This window comes from Aotus nancymaae, unplaced genomic scaffold, assembly GCF_030222135.1.
Source record: "Aotus nancymaae isolate 86718 unplaced genomic scaffold, 86718_ANA_hifiasm-v0.15.2.pri h1tg000040l, whole genome shotgun sequence".
NCBI lineage: Eukaryota > Metazoa > Chordata > Mammalia > Primates > Aotidae > Aotus > Aotus nancymaae.
In genome coordinates, this window is record NW_026988454.1 from 97,265,237 (window position 1) to 97,285,498 (window position 20,262).

Sequence of the window (20,262 nt, forward strand, 5' to 3'; positions counted from 1 at the left end):
CTGCAATGATGCTGAACAGGCTAAGCAGTGGTGCCTGGATCATGAGAGTTTGATAATGAATGCTCAGAATTGGCCTCTTCACCCTTCCTCAAACTGATGGCTCATTTCATTGATCAAAAATAAATAAATAAATAAAAAATACTGGCTTTCAGATTTTCAATCAAATTTTGCCACTGAAATAGTGGCCTACCTATCAAAACGATCTTATAATAACTCAAGTCCTACAGTTTCGGTGACAATTCCACTAAATACTTCTTTTTTCCATACTGCATTTCCTTAGTTATAAAAGCAGGAAGACCATTCTAGTCAAGCCCGTTAGGCCATTATGAAAATAGCTAATATATATTATAAGAAAGATGTTAAAAATATTCAATGACATTAAAATAGTAAAGTATAAGATAAAGTATACTGTTTTTAATATGGATATCTTTGGAGATAGTACAAAGTAAAGGCTCTTTGGACTAGCACAAAAAACAAAAGGAAACTGGAAAAGCATTGCAATTAAAGTCAGAAGACCTGTGTTTGATGAAAACCTACTGAATAATAGCTCTGTGACCTTGAGAAAGTCATTTTATTTATTTGAATGTCTTTGATAAAATGAATATATTTACTTTAAAATCTTTGAAGATCGAGTGAGGTAATATGCGAAAATGCATTTTAAATTATGAACAAAATATTAATATAAACTTTTGCTAGTATGTTAAAGTCATGAAATTAGAACTGTGCTATCTATCTATCTATCTATCTATCTATCTATCTATCTATCTATTTATTTATTTATTTAGAGAGGAAGTCTCGCTCTGTGGCCTAGGCTGGAGTGCAATGGCACTATCTCAGCTGACTGCAACCTCTGCCTCCCGGGTTCAAATGATTCTCCTGCCTCAGCCTCCCAAGTAGCAGGAATGACAGGTGCGTGCCACTGTACCCGGCTTTTTGTATTTTTAGTAGAGACAGGATTTCACCATGTTGGCCAGGCTGATCTTGAACTGCTAACCTCCTGGCCTCCCAAAGTGCCAGAATTACAGGTATGAGTCACTGCACCCAGACTAATTTTATTTTTTTTTGTTTAGATAACATGCTACATAGTCCAAATTCAGGCTATTTTCTTCACTGTAATAAAAGGCTACTTTTCTAAACATGTTTATAAATTAATTGATGACTATGTTGCATAAGCATAAGCAAGTGTAATTAAGATTTCTTAAGCCATCTTATTGGCATTTAATTTAGATGTCTGTATTAAATATCTGTATTTATATGATATCACTTCATTTTATATCCCTTAAAGACAAATAAAGATTGTATTATAGGCTTTTAAAGCAACATCATTTATGTCCAAACTATGCTATTTTGTCAAATGTTACTGTTTTAAAAAAAAAGTTACACTCACTTTGCCACTCTATAGAAAGATTGCTTTTAATTACAATCTTTTACTGATCATATTTATTGAAGAGGCCTGGTTCCTCATTTTGAGAAGTAATTCTTAAATATTAAAATGTGATAGCTTTTGCTTTTTTCTCTATGATTAACATAAAAATATATTCTTTTATTATTATTTAAATTTATGTTTTTTGCCTTATTCTTTGTTCCCAAAAATTACTATTAACAAATTTTATATTATTTATATGCAACAGTCATTTTTTGGCTTAAAGACAAATACAGGGAAAAGCTTTATAAGTAAAGTCTAATTTTTGTAAAATTTCATTGTGTGATACTTTCCTGTATTTATTCAGACTACCTTAACACCCAAAGAAAGTATAATCTAGGAAAATATTTAAGGAAAAATATTCTTCTCTTTTTGACATTATAATTGTCTTCCGTTAAATTATAAGTTTTCAAAATTGCTTAAAATAATGAGTTTTCCAGTTTTACGCCAGTACTAAAATCGTTTAATTTTAAACTCTTACACATGTATTCATGTTTGTCTATACTATATTTGGTTTAAAATAATAAATATTTATTATTCATCATTTTGAGCATCCAATCAATATTTTCAGAATTTTAATTTTGAAGTTCATTGACCTCTCTGCATTATTGTTAGCAATGTGGGGGAATGGTTTTAAAGCCCCTCATGGATTTTTTTTGAGAAATGTCTCACCTGTTTTACCAAATCGCATTACTGTAGATTAAATACAAAACAATAGCTGGAAAAGAATAAGTACATTCAAAAACTGAAATTAGTAATTCCTTACTAGGAAAACACAATGTTCCTTGAGATTTGAATTTACCAAAAGGGGTTTGGCTGAAGATTGTGAATTGACCTATGTCACAGACAAATCAAAGAACTTGTATAGAAACTTTTGGCCAAATTGCATAATATTTATGCATAAACTAATTATGTCACAATATTGGAAATTTAAAACTATGCTTCTCCATTTCACTTCCTATTGACTCCAGTTTTTAGGAACTTCAGTAAACCAATGCACCTCTTTTGAGCAAATAAAATACACCTTTTTAAATCTTGCAGAAATGCCCCCATGAGATGGTGCCGACAAAGATGAGCAGTCAGCCCATGCCCCTGTGACTTAATGTCAAATGCTCTCTAATTTCTGCTCAGTGGTTGAAAATTTTTGTTCCCTGTAAAGGAGGGAAATACATTTAGAAATTAGGAAATTTGCCTAAACATGTTAATGCACTTTTAGACTTGTTCAATCAAATAGTAAAAATAAAAATCAAATTTTCTTAAACAAGAAGGTGCACAAAAAGGGATCCAGATAAGCAGGTTTCCTCATTTCTGTATTTGGTTGCAACATAAATCTAAAAAAGAAACAAAAAACTAAAAGTGTATCCTTGTAGATTTATTTTAAACTTCCTGTTCTGAAAATTTGACCTATTTGCAACTAATGTACCAAAATCTTCTACTTACCCATTATTAAGAGCAAAACTCATTAACCATATTTGCATTTTTATATTATAGATTCAGATCCAGTGTTCTAAAAAAATATTATCCTAAGAACATGTGAACTGAAGGAAATATCCATTTCTCGAGGGAATTTCATCACTATTAGTTGAAATGTCATGTCAGAAAGCTGGTCATATACTTGAAATTTTTGTATTAATGGCAAAACATTTAGATGCATAAAAATTTTTAAGAAAGATAAAACTGTTAGCTTTCTATTTCCCAAAATAAAGGTGACAACTGAAAATTTACATAACAAAGTTTAAACACTTTTCCTTTAAAGAATGTAACACATGCAATGCACTCAGATGGAATTAGCCCATTTATTATGATAAGACAAAATATGAATACATTTATTTGTTCAAATTCTGTAACTAATGGGCATAAATTATACATATTCCAAATATATACTGATATATTTGGAGGGAGGTTTTTGAAAGTAACCTAATTAATTTAGAATTAAACATTTTATAAAGTAGAAAGTCATTTTAGTTGATATTTAATTAGTTGGAATGTTACAGCTTACTTAACACTGTCAACTTTTTATTATTTAGCTTATATAACCAGCTTTTCAAATAAAAATGTTAAATTTTTTAAGTTTATATTTTCTGTACATTTTAACCATTAATACTTATAAGTAGGATCACATTTGAAAAAAATGAATATATTCAATATTGTTAAATTTTATTTTCTAGAGTTTCATTTAAGGTTCTAATTTTTGAAAATCCTTATCAATCAATTGTTGAAGCAATAACTTTGCTGTCTTTCTTTAAAAGTTTAATGATATATTTTAAGTAGTTAATTAGCATAAATGCTACTATGTAAATCCTAAATGTCTCATACTGAAAGCAAAATAATTCTTACATAATTTTGGTGCACTTTTCAATTCACAGCTACTTTATTTATGGACTTTAACTGGTGACCAAAAAAAAATGGCTCAAAAAAAAATCAGCTCCAAAAACTGACAAATGTGCAGCAAAAGATTATGAAAACATGCAGTGGTTTCATTAAATTAACAACAGTAAATAGAAAAATGTAACTAACGTATTACCAGTTTGTGCCATAAATTTAGCAGCATCAGCTTGTTCCTGAGGGACCCTTTTTTCATGAACAGATCGAGGTCGCTGACTTTTAATTGTATGATCTCCCATCATTCCAAATTCTAAAGACAGAATAAAGGTATATGAAAGCTTGTGTGTAGACATTTCTCACAAATTACATTTCTGTCTCATGCAATATGTTCCTACACATACCTAGAAGATAATTATTAAATTCACAGTTTTAAACTTGCTAGGCTGATCTGCTTGCAATATCTCTAAAATGAAGTCAAAAAACCTATAAACATGAACAAGATTTCAAGAAACAATAATAACAGTCAATAAAATGACACATCAGATTTTAAGTCAACTTAACAGAGATACTGTACTCTTTTCTTATAATGTTTTGAAGCAATACATAAGAAAAGAAAAAATACAACCACAGTGTTAACTGTCGTTTTTTTTAGAGAGAGAATCCTGACTTGGTAGCATCTGATTCTTTGTCCAACAATCATTACCCCCAGAAGTGTGTCAGCAGTTTTCTTATTACTAGGTTACTCAGTCCTGTAACTTAACTTTTCTAAAGTAAACCCAGTCACTTAGCATACTACCTTTTTTTCCATCCAAAGATGAGGTTGCCCTTGGTGTCCTCAAAGGCTCATAGAATATAGTGGCCTTGGTCGTTCTCATTCTTTCCTTCTGTGCCCCAATTAATTCCTCCCCACTTTGCTAATCACATATAAGAGAATATTTTCTCTTTTAAAAGTTATGTTTATGAAATTTATTGTCTTTAGCCTTCCATTATTTGATTATTTGGTAGTAGAACTTTCAAGAAAGGCAAAATTAAAAAAAGAAAAAATTCTGGGCTTAAGTTAGGAACAAATGGAAGAAAGAAAAAATTAGTTGAGTAAAAGAATAGCTTCTATGTAATATATTTTTAAAAATTCATATGCTTAGAATTCTGCAAGGGATCTGTGCTTATTGAACTGTTACTGAAAAGTGGTAACAGTTTTCTGTGGTTTTACCAAAATCAAAGCCTAATGTATAGAATAGTTGTTTAGATAGGAGTTTAGATAGGGGAAGGGAATACTAAGGGGCAAGAAACTGCTGCCTTCTTTTATATCAAGAAAATTACTAGGCCCTTTAGACCAGGTTTCTTAAATATGACAAAGATGACTGCGTGAAGTGTGTTGCAGGGACAGTGCAGGTAGTGTAATTAAGCAGTGTATTTTGTAAGCACTAATTCTACCAATTCTTATATGTAAGGAGAAAAGACTAGCACACATTTTCATCTGTCCTAGAAAATCCTCATGTAAAAATTAAACCATGGCACTGGACTGATGTGTCAGAAATTTTTTCCACATAATCTACCCAAAAGAACATCCCCTGAGAAATCTAAATGTGTGTTTGTTTTTGTCAGGTGAGAGAATATCCAAGGCAGAAAATGGAAATTTTCATAAAATGTCAGTGTGTTTGACCTTGTAAAATACATCACTATTTTCCATTACTGCCAACATCCTTTCATTCCAGTCATTTATGTGTGCAGTATGTGCTGCCTAACCCATGTTTTGCCAAGCCAGTAAGAAGTATGTAATCACTCGTTATTTAACTATTTTGGAAATTAACCATTTAGAAAATTTATACCTAGACTGACTATCCAATATTTTCAAATATTATATGCAATTAGAATGTTTCTGGATATGAAATAGCACAACAATTTAGTAGTAATTTTTATAACGGTATACTTCACTTTATTTCCTCTTGAATTCATAGTATAAGTTGTGTGTATGCCTATTGTTTTCAGCATTTATTTCAGAGTACATATTTACATAAGTCACCTGGGGGCTCTGATGCTCACACTAAGGTAATTTTGGCAAGAGATGAGAGGGCAAAGAATGCTGAAAAGTTTATTCCATGCCTACAGCTTAATTATGTAGTAAATAACTGTGTAATCTGTTCTAGCAGAAGGCAGTTCTCTAACTCAGTGGCAGCATGATCATAGGCTAAAATCTCTCTTCCAAGATTTACTTCAACAGAGACTATGATCTTGAAATTCAGGAGGTCTGAGTATGTCCATGGGTTTTGGTCTGTCACCTAGGTTGAAGTGCAGTGGTGCAATAGCTCACTGTAAACTTGAATGCCTAGGCTCAGATAATGATTCCCTCCCTCGGTTCAGCTTCCCAAGCAGCTAGGACAACAAGCACCAGCCACCAGGCCTTGCTAATTTTTAAGTTTTTGTTGTTGGAGCAGGGTCTCACTATCTCTCCCAGGCTGGTCTCAAACTCCTGGCCTCTAGGGATCCTCCCACCTCTGCTTCCCAAATTGTTGGGATTTCAGGTAGGAGCCACCGTTCCCAGCCTTGGGATGATTTTAAAACTGTCATATTCTATTTTTAATAATTTCTAAGTTTAAAACAAGTTGAAGTGTTCATTTTTCAAAGAATAGAACAAATTCAAGTAAATCATTTTATATTAGTTGGAATGTGATTTACATCTCTTAAAATATGTGTAATACAAATTAAATTTCAATATCCTACAAATTAAATGTCAATATTCCACACTGTAGCTATTTCTACTTATCAATAATCAATGCTATATGAATATTATTGCTGATACTTTATAAGTCACAATATTTGAGATAAGAAATTCTTCAATAATTTATGAACTTGATTATAAACTTGCTGCATAATCAGAAGTTTGAATTGGAATTTTTGATTATTGTCAATATAATGTATCTGAAAAATTATTTTGAAAAAATGAGAATTAATATGAGGTCCTGATATAACTAAATTCCTTATAAGAGAGAAGACATGAAAACTTCATTTTTTTTCAGATGGGAAAACAACACTATGGTGGTATTTTTTTGAATATTTCACATCTATTGTTCTAGACAATTTAAATTTGTAACTGAAATATATAAACTATTGTCTAACCAAGTGTGTTTCTTCTGTAATGTTTATGTCCCATGTTTGAAAACAAAAATCTTCTTTTTTTAGAGTTGCTATTAACAGTAAGATTTAACAGATAATGTTATGATTCTCTCCATACCTCACAATGGGTGATTTTCAAAACATTTCTGTTGTCTTTTAAGGTGACATTACCTTCTTCACCTCTAATAAAAATTTAGGCCAATTGGATAATCCAAACTTAGGAAAAAGCAATTATTTTTGCTGTTGCTTTACATGGTGAATGTGAGTTGAGGTACACTTTTAGCATAGTAGACTTTCTGAATCATATAAATTCTTCATGGGTGGCTAATTCATATTCAAATGATTCTTAGTTGGCAAAGATAACATATTACATTAGTTACACGAGAAAAAAGAACATAACCAAATAAAAAGATGATCTGCTTTGGTGAAAGCAATGAAAAGCAAGTTATGAAATCAAATGAAATAATGTATAGCATAACATTATATATGTACATATGGCTTATGAATATACAGGGTTATTTCCTATATCTTTATGTTGATGTTATCAATGAAGTGGTGGGTAAATAACTATGTTCATGTATAAAACCCAAATGATTAGAGATGACTTCCATGTTTTTGCATATTTTCTCAATCTTTCATTGTGCTTCTTGATAAAAAGCAATAGGCCTTGGAATTCAGATACAACCAAAGTTACATGAAAGAAAAATTTTGAAAATAAATGCCTTCAGTACAATTTTATGTCATTTCTTCCCCAGTCCAAGAATATGTAAGTAGATCATTAAGATGCAAATAACTTAAAATATGACTTTTGATAGTCAATTGTCAGTTATAAAGATTTTGTCCAGAAATTAAGGGTCACAATAATGTGAGATCAAATTCATTAAAAAGTTAAAACACAAACACAATAACAAATGGATAATTTGTTATTTTACCAGGTATATTTTTAAGCATACAGACAAGCACATCATTAGATTAGGAGAAAAGAGTCATTACAGTAATCTATCTAGCAATGGAAATACTACTTTGAATTGTCAGTAATGTTTTCTTTACATGTCCACAGAAGTCATCTTCACCTAAGCCATTATTGCTTCTCAACAAACTTTTGGAATTGTGTCCTACTTACATTGTGTGGCCAAAGTGAACTACTTGTTAAAAGATTCTTCAAACCACTGCATCCTTTCTTACATTTTCCTAAACATAAAACACCTGCTTTTCCAGTCATGCCTGCAAAAAAGTCTCTCACCAAACCTAACTCAAATGGCACCACCTCCATAAACTATCTCCTCATTAACCAAATATAAACAACCTCTACCTTCCTTAACTTCTATCTTTCTTTGCTTTGAATTAGAAATGGACTTTCATTATAATTATTAGATTGTCTTACTCCTCCTGGCAGGTTATAAACTTCTAAGGAAAGGGAAGTATTACTTATGAATTTTAAAATCACCCCCTGCTTTGCATATGACTTAAGTTTAATATTTATTTAGTAAACAAATAAATCTTGCTTTAGGAATTGTTTCTCCAAAATGCAAGTTTCTAGATACTGAGAACCATTCCTTTAACTTGCTTGAACAGTTCAATGGGGAGAAAAATAAAATTCTCTGTGAAGTACTTGAAAATTAGTTATGTATGATAATGATGGTCAAAATTTCTGCTGTCAATAAGGTTATTGTCTATAAATATTCAGATTATCATTAAAATAATTTAAATACTGCTTAGTTTTAACATTAAATGTCACTGTCCTGAAACAAAGCTTTATTTTTTAATAAGCATTTATTAATTAGTATCTTAGGAACCAAAGTTACAAAGATGAATCAGAAATGGTTTCTGATATTCTAAAGCTCATAGCTCAAGGAAATCCACTAAACATGGCCTGATCCTTTGAAGCATAAAAAACTATTTATTTTAATCAAAATATTATTGAGCTACACTTGAGCCTCATTTTTTATATTTATTTCCTAAATGCTGGAATGCCCTCCACTACAATGACTTGCTAATTTGTCTCCAAAGAGAAAATAAAAATAATCTTTTAATATGTCTCCTAAGAGAAACACAATTAAATATTTCAAGCCATACAATTGTACATTGGAAGTGATATCTCATTTATCACAACCTAACAAGAAAGAATATTAAAATATAATTTGCTGACAGGAGAAAGATTCTATCATCTGACTAGCTTAAGGTATTGTAGACAAGTAAGTTCTGTTGAGAAACAATCATATATTTTCTGAAGAACGTTATTAGATTTAATGCCTTGTAGACTCATATTTAGGCAGGAATATAAATTATTACATTTGTTTATTTAGAAACAGAATTGGCACAGTGATTTTGCATGAAAATTTTTCCTGCATTCTGTAGTTGGGAGATATTTTGATAGTGAAGAGCAGTCCAGATTGTCAGGATTTTGGTATCTTTCTAATTTCTAAGAGTTTGCCTTGATTTTAATGGCATTTAAAAATGTTATTAGATTTAAAAATTGTATTCTCTCACTTAAGTATTTTTTTTTAGTACCTATATAGCCAAGTTTTCTGTGAAAAGATAGAGCTAAGAGGATAAAAGACTGGAGTTTATATAATAAAAAACATTTCTACAGTTAATATGAATTATTAAAAATTCAAATTTTAGAATTATCATAATTAGTTAAGATTATTAATAAAATTTTTAAAAGAGTACTTTTACTACTGATTATAAATATATTAATTTCATTTTCCCAAAGAACCATAAAAAATACAATAGATGATGAAAGAAAACTTCCAAAGAATTCAATAATGACAGTTATATAATAAATTAATACATATTGGGATATATTTAAATAAAATAAAATAAATCAATATTAAAAATATCAGAATATTAATCTATCATTAAAATTTAAAAATATTAATCTATCATTAAAATTTAAAAGATTAAATTATTAAAAGAAAGATTATTCTTTCTTTCTTATTACTTCTTGGTTTCATTCCTAATGCTAGATACGTGGCTATAAGACCTAACATGCTATTTCTTATAGTACCAAAATGGAACTTGCTTTTCAAAATATTTCAACAGAATGATTTTATTGGGTAGCTGGGCATGACTCTGTTTAAAAAATGAATAATTTTAGGGCACTTCTAAAAATGGATAAAACATGAAATAGTCAAAGGGCACACTGCTAATATGTTTACAGAAAAGTTAAAAATGTTCAAGAGTTGACAATGTTGTTACATTATCTAATTTATAACATTTTGTAGAAGTGATTACAAAATATATTTGGTGTATTTGGACAATAATGCTATATTTAATCTAACTTTGTTCCAAGTAAAAATGATGAAATAATTACACATACTAGATTTTCTTTTGGAACTCCTCAAACATTTGTTTGAAAATTATACAATGAGATATTTTATGAGAATGATTCCAGGAAATTCAGAGGATAATCCCTTAAGTTATCATTTTTATACTTATTCTGCTTGCCATCCAGGAAATGTTAGTAAGTTGTACAAACTCTTTCATGCAAGAACTCATCAATGTGAGTAATTGTGCAGGAATTGTTTGTTATTTCTTATCCATTATACAATTGCATATTATGATCACATCTCTCTGAGATAACTACTGAATTCTTATAAACCAGCAGTAATAGTTTGCTTAAAAATGTTTTATTTGTTGTTGATGAGCAGCACATAAATGACAAACACATTTCTACTTTCAGTAGTACTAGCAGTTGAATGTCTTTTGTTGTTGATTTGTTTCAGATCTTAATTTAGCATATTAGCATGCCAGTGGCAAAATAATATGCTTTACTGTAATTGTTAATACCTTTACAGTAGACTAAAACTCTTACAGTATACAATTTTAATACCCTTGCTGCTAATGTCTCTTGACAAGAGCTTAGAAAGTCAGAAGTATGAGAAAGTAATCTGAGTTGTCCCTGGATCATTATTTCTATATTTTCCAAACCAGAACATGGCTTAGTAGCTTTTCTGCCAAGCTTTCTGACATGCATACTCTGCCTTCAGAGAAGATTTTATAGGGGCTTCTAAAAGGAAGGACACTTCTCTGGCTTATCTCCGGTATGATACTTTTAAATTCACCAAAGCTTATTATTATTTATTATAATAGTATCGTATAGAATAATTTAAATTAAAGCAATATCACTGTATACATATTTACTGAAATAACTTAAAATATTCCATAAAATAATTTGTACATTATTTTATATACTACTATTGGTACATTATTAGTATATTATTAGTACAAAATAAATACTACCCTACGATTGAAGGTTAAAGATTAGATTAATGCTTGCTTGATCAAAAAAATACAAGTGGTAGATAAAATATATTCTTCTTCATAAAACACTGGTATTTAGGTAATTTTGCTACATCTTTATTGTACTTCAATTGCAATCAATTGAGTTGAAAGGTCTCCAGGTTTACTTTTTGTACCTGGAGGTAAGGAAGAAGGATTTCTTCTTTTACATATTTTTACTTTACCCATTATATTCATACAAAAATGCTTCTTATATGAGTGTGGCAGATTTTTATAAAAGGCTTAAAAAAAATAGAGCATCTAGAAATAGCAAAGTAGTTCTGGTCATATTTTAGCATTTATCTACCGCTATATTTTAGTTTATTACAAAATGTTTTAACTTGAAATAGTATCATTTATATACACTTAATGAAATAAGTATCAAACCTTTCTTAATAAGAATGATTCTACTAAAACATGTATATAGTGTTTATAACTTCTAAAATAACTCTAATGCCATCTTAACTATTCCCTTAACATTTTAGCTCATTTTTCTGAAACAAACTAAGATACATGGAAAATATTTTCAGTATTTTTCTAGTATGTAAAAATTCTTAAAATCAATTAACTAACATTTGAGCTTGTTTTCATAAGTTGTTACTAGTATTAAAGCACAAGTGATATTCTATAGAGAGATCTACAAATAATCAGTCTTTTCAAACCTGTGTTTCACATGTTAAAGATTGTTAAGACCATTTTAACTGGGATGAAGGTTAAGGCTCAATGTGGAGGGGGTGAAAAAATAAACCATCAGGAGATGCAGCTCATATTTCAGAGAACCATGCCTTAAATTCCCTGCACCTGTTTCCTCTTCTTGCAAAATGAGATACTGATTTCTAAGGTCTCTTTATACTCTAAAATTACATTATATTCTAAGATTGGAAGTTGATTCATGAAAATATAGGCTATCTCTCAGCAGACCAAGAGTGGTAGAAGACCTGGTCAAGCTCGATTAACAGGTCTGTACACAGACATACATGCATGTGTGCACATGCACGAGTCTGAGTAACATAAGAGTTGCTTGGCTTCTTCAAGACATTTTCTCAAATCATTCAATGTTGAAGTTATCTTGATCCACGTCTAAGCACTAAATCAAGGTTTACTTTACAAGCGAAGTCTCAGCTTGCCTAATACTTGTTTTAAAAAGTATATCTATGCTGTAGCTGGCATCCACATTGGACAGATTTTTTTTCTATAAGAGGGATTTTTTTTTCCCAAAGGCATTTGGGAATGAATACATTTCACTCATTCAGCAAACGTTAAATGAGCACCCATTACATTCCACAAAGGGTTCTTGGCACTGGAAATGTAGCTGTGAACATACCAGACAAAAATCTTGTTTTTGAGAGAAAAACATTATTGTAATTTTTAGTCTGATATATAAGGCTTAAAAAATAGTGAATGAAAATTAAATTTACAAGCCAGCCCTTTGGAAAGATTATTTATAAGTAGTAATATATACATTTCTTTTATAAATAACTTTTAATTTAGTTTTTCATTCATAAAGTACTTCAGATAAAACCAAGTGTGTATCTCATCCATATTATTATTTCACAAATTTTGTTTAAAGGATGATTTAAATTAAAACTGTGGACACAAAAGCCATGTTACTACAAAACACACAATATTGTGGGCTTACTGGTCTCCTTTGTATAATTTTTACAATTTTCTTTTTTTTTTTTTAATTTATTATACTTTAAGTTCTGGGGTACAAGTGCAGATTGTGCAGGTTTGTTACATAGGTACACATGTGCCATGTTAGTGGTTTGCTTCATCCATTGCTCCGTTATCTACATTAGGTATTTCTCCTAATGCTATCCCTCCCCAATCCCCCCACTGTCTGCTATTTCTCCCCTAGGCCCTCAACCCCCAGGCCCCAGTGTGTGATGTTCCCCTCCCTGTGTCCCTGTGTTCACATTGTTCCACACCCACCTATGAGTGAGAACATGTGGTGTTTGGTTTTCTGTTCCTGTATCAGTTTGCTGAGAATGATAGTTTCCAGTTTCATCCATGTTCTCTCTTGAATTTTAATAGTATTTTTTGTTACAAACCAATCTAGTCTCTCTATACCTCAGATGAGAATATCTGTCTTTTTTCATTCTATTCTCCTATTCTTATTTTATATATTTTAATATATTAATTTTTTAAAACTGCCCAAGAAGATATAATTGTACTTGACCTACATCACTCCCTTATATTTTCCTACTGCTCGACGTGTATGTTGTCTTCAAAGATTTTCCTACCTGAAGAGAGTCACCTAAAGTGGTTTTGCTGTGAGGAATCGCAATTTAAATTCTGCTAGATATTGCCACATTCCACACTCCCCACCAAAGTGTTTAGTGTTTATTCTGACATACTTTACTACACGTAGTGTAGGAAGGGCAGATGTTAACTCTTCTTCATCTGTTTCTATTTGATTTCTATGAACATACAACATCTTTCTTCATTCTGATTTGTGCTTTTCATGTTTACTCCAATTTTGTCTGATATTAATGTTATTATTCCTGTTTTGTTGATACATTTGTCTGCTACATCTTTTTCTATATTTTATGTTCAGCCCCTTAATGTCATTTTGCTTCAAGTATGTATCTTATACATAATATATATAGTTGGATTTTAAAGATCCCATCTGATCCTCTTCCTTTTAATAAATATAATAAATGTGAATTTTCATTCACATTTATTATATTTATTAAAATGTTGAACATTTCTCTTCTGCCTTAGAATTTGTCTTCAACATGTTTTCTTATTTATTTTTTCCCCTTTGCTAATTTTTTTAGACTGATAGGAATTGTCATTGCTACATTTTTCTCTAGATTTCCTAATTCAATTATTTAAAAGTGTTATACCTTAATGTTTTACATGTACATTAAGTGTATTTTTAAAAAATCTGTCAATCTCTTTAATTAGTCAGCATTTATAGGCTTCTCCAATCAAGACAATAGTTTGGGTATGCTATCACTTCCCCTTCTGCCTTTGTATACATTTGTCATGTATTTCCAAACCATTACATTTGTACATTGTGCTTCAATAATTTAGATTTAACTATTAGATTTTTCAGTTTCTTTGCCTTCTTTCTTGGATTCATTTACCATTTTGTTCAATATATTCATTAACAGAGAACGGGCCAAAGCTGGGCCTCACACACTTGAATGTTAGTTTGGCTCGCCTTAGAAATTTAGGGTTAAGGTTTTTTTTTTTTTTTCTCACTAAACTTTGAAGATACTTCTACACTGACTCCTGGTATCCAGTGTTGCCCTTGAGTCTTCTTATAAGAGAACCACTTTTATATCTAGAAGCTTTTCAGGACTTGTGTGTGTGTGTGTGTGTGTGTGTGTGTGTGTGTGTGTGTCTCCCTCTCTCTCCCATGCTCTCTCACGCACACACACACATTTAACATCACAAATTCAATTGTATAAAGTAATAAATAAATATTTAATTCTAAACTAAATAAATACTCAGATCAACATATTTTAACTAACTGTCACTTCAATACGAACCAGCGGTGCATACAGCAGATTCACTAACAGAGACTCTTATCTAGATCCAGTCTTTCTCTCCCTATTCCTAACCATTGACACATTCTACTGATTTTGCCTCCAAAGGTCTCTTGGACACTTCTCCTCTTCATCCCTACTGATGCCACCATTTTCATTTATGTAACAGGCTCCTGACTTGATTCTTCATATTCACTCTTACCTCTCTCAAAATGCTCCTCTGACTGAAATGAGAATAAGTTGTTAAAAAATGTAAACCTGAGTTAGTCTCTGTTTACAATCCTTCAATCATATTATTATTATTATAAAGAGTTACCGATTTTTTTTTTTTGAGACAGAGTCTAGCTTGTTGCCCAGGCTGGAGTGCAGTGGTGCGATCTCTGCTCCTGCAACCTCTGCCTCCTGGGTTCAAGCAATTCTCCTGCCCTAGCCTCCGGAGCAGCTGGGATTACAGGCACCTGCCACCAGACCCAGCAAATTTTTTGTATTTTTGGTGGAGACGGGCTTTCACCATGTTGGCCAGACTGGTTTCAAACTCCTAATCTCAGGTGATCCACCCACCTCAGCCTCCTAAATTGCTGGGATTACATGCGTGAGCCACTGCACCTGGCCCTTTAGGACTTTTTATCCTTGGAGTTTTGAAATTTTTTTTTTTTTTTTTTTTTTTGAGATAGAGTTTCGCTCTTGTTACCCAGGCTGGAGTGCAATGGCGTGATCTCGGCTCACTGCAACTTCCGCCTCCTGGGTTCAGGCAATTCTCCTGCCTCAGCCTCCTGAGTAGCTGGGATTACAGGCACGCGCCACCGTGCCCAGCTAAGTTTTGTATTTTTAGTAGAGACGGGGTTTCACCATGTTGACCAGGATGGTCTCGATCTCTTGATGTCGTGATCCACCCGCCTCGGCCTCCCAAAGTGCTGGGATTATAGGCGTGAGCCACCGCGCCCGGCCGGAGTTTTGAAATTTTATCAGTGTGTCTAGATATCCGTGTTTTTCATTTTGCTTATTTGGTACTCTGTGTTCCCTTTCAGTACAAGGACCAGCACTCTAGCAGAGCACATTGACTGTGTTTTCCTCCTTAGCTAACTTTTTAATTTTTTATTTTCTTCCATGTTTGTTGTGGAGGTTCTGAGTTACTTCTAGGTGTACCCTGCTTCCATCTCAGCCCCCTCACACCCCAATAATTTTCTCTATGAAAATTGAGCCCCTGATTTTTGATTAATAAAGGGTAACTGCAAAATACACAATTTCCCATTTCTTTCTCTGAACAATGCTTTCTTGTTGCAGAAACCTCTCAAAAGAATATTATCTAATTCCTCACTTCCCACTCAGCCAATAATGTCAGATAATCTGACTTCAAACCTCCTTCCTTGAATGAAACTGCTCTCGTGAAAGTCAGTCGCCTCTTAAAAACTGTCATGTTCATCACGATTCTTTCAGCATTTGACATTCTCCCGCCCTCCCCATCCCACAACCTTTCTTGAAATGCTCACCTTCCTTGGCTTTCAAAGCCGACAGGATTTTAATTTTCTTCCTCCTCTTGTCTCTTTTCCTGTCTCTTTCATTGCCTGTGACTCTTCATCCTCTTAATGTGAGTTTTCCCTCAGGTACTGCCTCAACACTGTCTTCCTCAGAAATCTCACTCACTCCTATAGGATCAGGTATGGCTTTCAGGCAAACAACTGTCAGACTCTTACTCCCGTAGGCCAACATACATCTTTGAGGCCACCTCCACTAAGTGCCTCACAAATATTTTGCTGGCCAACAGCATTTATTAAAACAAATAATTATGTCTCTTAGGAGACCCACTCCTTGCTGTACGTTTTGCCTTTCTTTTTAACAAATACACAGTGCCCAAAATAAATATTTGGTGAATACACAAATGTCAAATTAAAAGTAATTTGAGCAGAAATAATGCAGAAAGCTGTCTTATGCTTATAAAAACATTGCAACGGACCCATTCGGTTATATAAAGATAGGATGCCAGGCTTGAAAAGTTACTTTCTATAAAATAGAGATAATTTTTTCATAATTGCAGAGTAATAATTAAAATTTTCTGAGGCTTCCAGCGAGAGAAGGTGAGGCTCACTGTAGACAAGAGTGAAGGGGAGTGAGGTTAAGAAATCTTGGAAGAGGAATAAAAAGAGACATGTCCAGAAAAATGGTGGGAAAATAAGACCAGAGGAGAAAACTGAAAAATTCCTTGTGGAAGGAATTGAAAAAGAAATTTTTAATAATAGTGATATTTAGATAGAAATACATACTTTGCTGTGGTAAAATATAAACCTCTCTACTCTAGCCAACTTTCATTAAATGCCTACTTAACCTGCGTTAGAAATACTTATAAGAAAGGGGTTAAAGAAAAGAGAGCTTGGTTTCATGTTGAGGTTGAAAAGGGAGACTGAATATAGAGAATAGCCCCGGAAGGAAAAAGCAAAGCAATGACTGATAATATGGATGCAATAAATGGATGAGTGGACAGGCAGAAATGTATGCACCCCCTGCCTGAAAGAATCTTTACAAATATTAAGAGGATGTTGAATTTCTAGCTCTCAATTATGTCAAAGTTCAAGCCAAGTATGTGTTTAAAAATTTATACTAAATTAAAGAAAAGTCCTTGGAAGGCTAGAGAATTTGGGAGCACCTTGATGACAATGCTGGGGTTATAAATTCACATTCTTTTACTGGTGTCTGGGATTTCATGTTAGTAATATCTGTTAAACATGGTATTTCCGGTGATTTTCATCTTCAGAACCATATGAGAACACTAACACAATTTAGCGAGGAGTCCAGAGTTGTTTGCTCATCATCATATGACTGCGCTTTACTAGGCTGGTGGCCAAGTGCCCAAGGATGGACAAGAGGTTAAGGATGGCATCTCTCACATGTCAAATTCTTCCCTTTCCATCATACAGGTTTTTATTCCTCCCACATCCCAACCTTTACAAGAGACCTTAGCACTAATTATCCAATTATAATAAACTTTTTTCATCAAGAGGAAAGTAGAAGTCATTACAATTTTCCTTCTCTGAAGAAAAATGTTTTCCATTGTGTTGTAGTTTTTAAAAAATGTTTCACCTGTTTTTTTTCCATTAATTAAAATCCCTCTTTGAATGTGTGCCTTCTGCATATTATTATTTCTTTGGGAGAAAATTGTATGAGTACAGCCTCCTAGTGGGGATACACCTGACTTAAAATAAGTTATGCTAAAATGTTATTTGATAACAAAAGCATAATGAGTCAACATTGTAAGATAGCTATACCAAACCTCAATTCTATTTTTAATTGCATTTTTGAAGCATGGAATTTAGAACTTTTGGATTACACAGCAATTAGTCATAGTCTTCATTTTTTAAGAGGCATATTGATAAAGTAAAATATGTACAAAGAAGGGTGCTCAGAACATTAAAAAAGGTGAGAAGGGGAGTGAGGATTGTTTCAAAAACAAGAGACTAGTTTAATCTTTTTGGAAATAATTTTTTGAGTGCCCAATAGACAAGGCACTTTAGAGAATAAATACAGTAGGAAAACTGGGGCAAATTCAAATAATCAAGCTTCAACATTCAGTTATTTGTACCATAAGTGACATACAAATAGATTCTTACAAAAATCAAGAACTGAGATTATTTAACTTGCAACAAGGAAACCTCAGGAAAGAATTTTAATTATCTTCAAATATTTAGAAACTTATATGTAGCAGAAGGATTAAAAATAATTCAACTATATTGTTTAGGCCACTATATTGCTTGTAAGGAAAAGTAGGTCAAATCCATGGAATAACTTTCTAACGGTTTGAAAGGCATAAAAAGGAATGAGTGGCCACGCCAGGTACTAAGGCTTTGATCACTGGAAGTGCTTAAGTAGTGGCTGTGTGACTAATGAATATTGTAGACACAATTCTTACATGGATTTGTCTATGATTCCTGGAATCCACTGTGATTCTTATCTTTCTCCCAACTCCATGTCCTATCAGTTTTAAACTCCTATCATATCTCTATCCAAAGCATTTCCAAATCTGTAAAATCAGTGGTAGGGCTGATGTCTTTACCACTCTAGTCCAAATCCCACTAGCTTCTATCACTTGGATGATTCAATGGCCTCCTAATTTCTCACATCACTCCACTGCCCAACCCCCAGCAGTTTTGTTGCTTAGAATTCTCCGTAAAGAACAGACACAGATTCTTTCACAGGTAAAATATGTAATGTAAATTCCATTCTTAAAGTCCTTTATGACTTCTCAGTATTTAGAATAAAATCCAATTCTTTACCCTGGCTCTTATGAAAAAACCCAGTAAAATCTGCTTCAGCCTACACCTCCAAGATCATCTTGCATCTTTCACACCTTGCTTTAACCATGCTGGCCTCTTTTTAGTTTCTGCAACATGCATAGCTCATTTCTCCTTGGCAGTAATTTAATTTTTTTTCAACTGAAACACTAATTGCACTTGACAGATTCTGTCCTGCCATTCTTATCTAAGCCAAAATTTCACCCCTTTAAAGAGACCCTTCCTGACCATCAAATACAAAGTACTTATACAGTGATTTTCTAAGACAAAATTTTAATTATTTGCAAAGAACTTATCAACCTGTGTTTTATTTAGTTTTTGTTTATTTGTTTAATAAATTGCTGTATCCACCAAATCACTAAACTGTGGGCTTCATAGGAGTAGGAGTATTAACTGTCCAATACTGTACCTTGTGTCCTGTAAGTGATTGAAAAGTACTTTGGAAGGATGAGAGAGAAGAAAGAGAGAGGGGAAGGAGAAAGAATATTTTTATCCAATCTCATAATATTAACTTTACTTACTTTATTCGGGTGATTTCCTCAGATATATCTTCCAATTCACAAACATTTCCTTTTATATTAGTGTTTATCCCATCTACAGAATTTTTAATTTTAGTAATTGTATAATTTTTAGTAGTTGTTTTTCTTAATCTGCTTATGTTTCTTCTATTTTTATTTATTCATTCTTTCTTATTGCTTTAAAATGATTTCAACTCCTTAGGAAAGTAACTTTAAATGAATGTCCTTCTAGTTTATTTCTTTATTCTAGTTCTTGGTGTGCTCCTTGTGTTGCATTTGCTGCTGCTTCTGCACGTTTTTCTGTTTTCTTCTATAGTTTTTCTTTGTTTTGTTTTATTTAATTTTATTTCTATTGAATGTTCACCTTGCATAGTATTTTTTCCCCTGTGAAACTCATGTAATGCCTCACTAAAAGTCCTTCCACAACTTCCACAGCAGTAAATTGCTTGGCTTTAGGTTACTGAATCATGACAGTATAAATTCACACCATACACCTGTGTGGTATGTGCCAGTGTTTGGTTTTTAGTTGGGTAGCTTTTTTCCCCCCTCCCACTCAAGGCTCCAGACAGAAGGCAAGCTTTCTTCTCACTGTTTCCCAGGCCACTGAGTAAAGTTTTTCTAGACTTCTGTTGATAAAAGGGGCAGTTTTTAAAGCCTCAGACTTTCTATAGTTGCATTGCTTTTAGTTCTCTGAAACTACAAAGGTTGAGGACACTCTCCTGTCTACACAACAACACTTAGATCCCAATTATTAGTCATTTGGAGCATATAACTGCCTAAAACAATTAAAATCATCCAGCATACCCTTAATATTTTAT

The 20,262-nt window shown here is 32.4% G+C and overlaps 1 protein-coding gene across 1 annotated transcript in view; it reads right to left on the reverse strand.

Moving 5' to 3' along the window:
- Nucleotides 1–20,262, reverse strand: part of ADGRB3 (adhesion G protein-coupled receptor B3) — a 751,340-nt gene that overhangs the window by 455,523 nt on the left and 275,555 nt on the right. Inside the window, exon 3 of the mRNA XM_064360929.1 lies at nucleotides 3,948–4,058. Within this exon, the coding sequence (XP_064216999.1) occupies nucleotides 3,948–4,058 (111 nt within the window). The remainder of the gene's footprint in view (nucleotides 1–3,947; nucleotides 4,059–20,262) is intronic.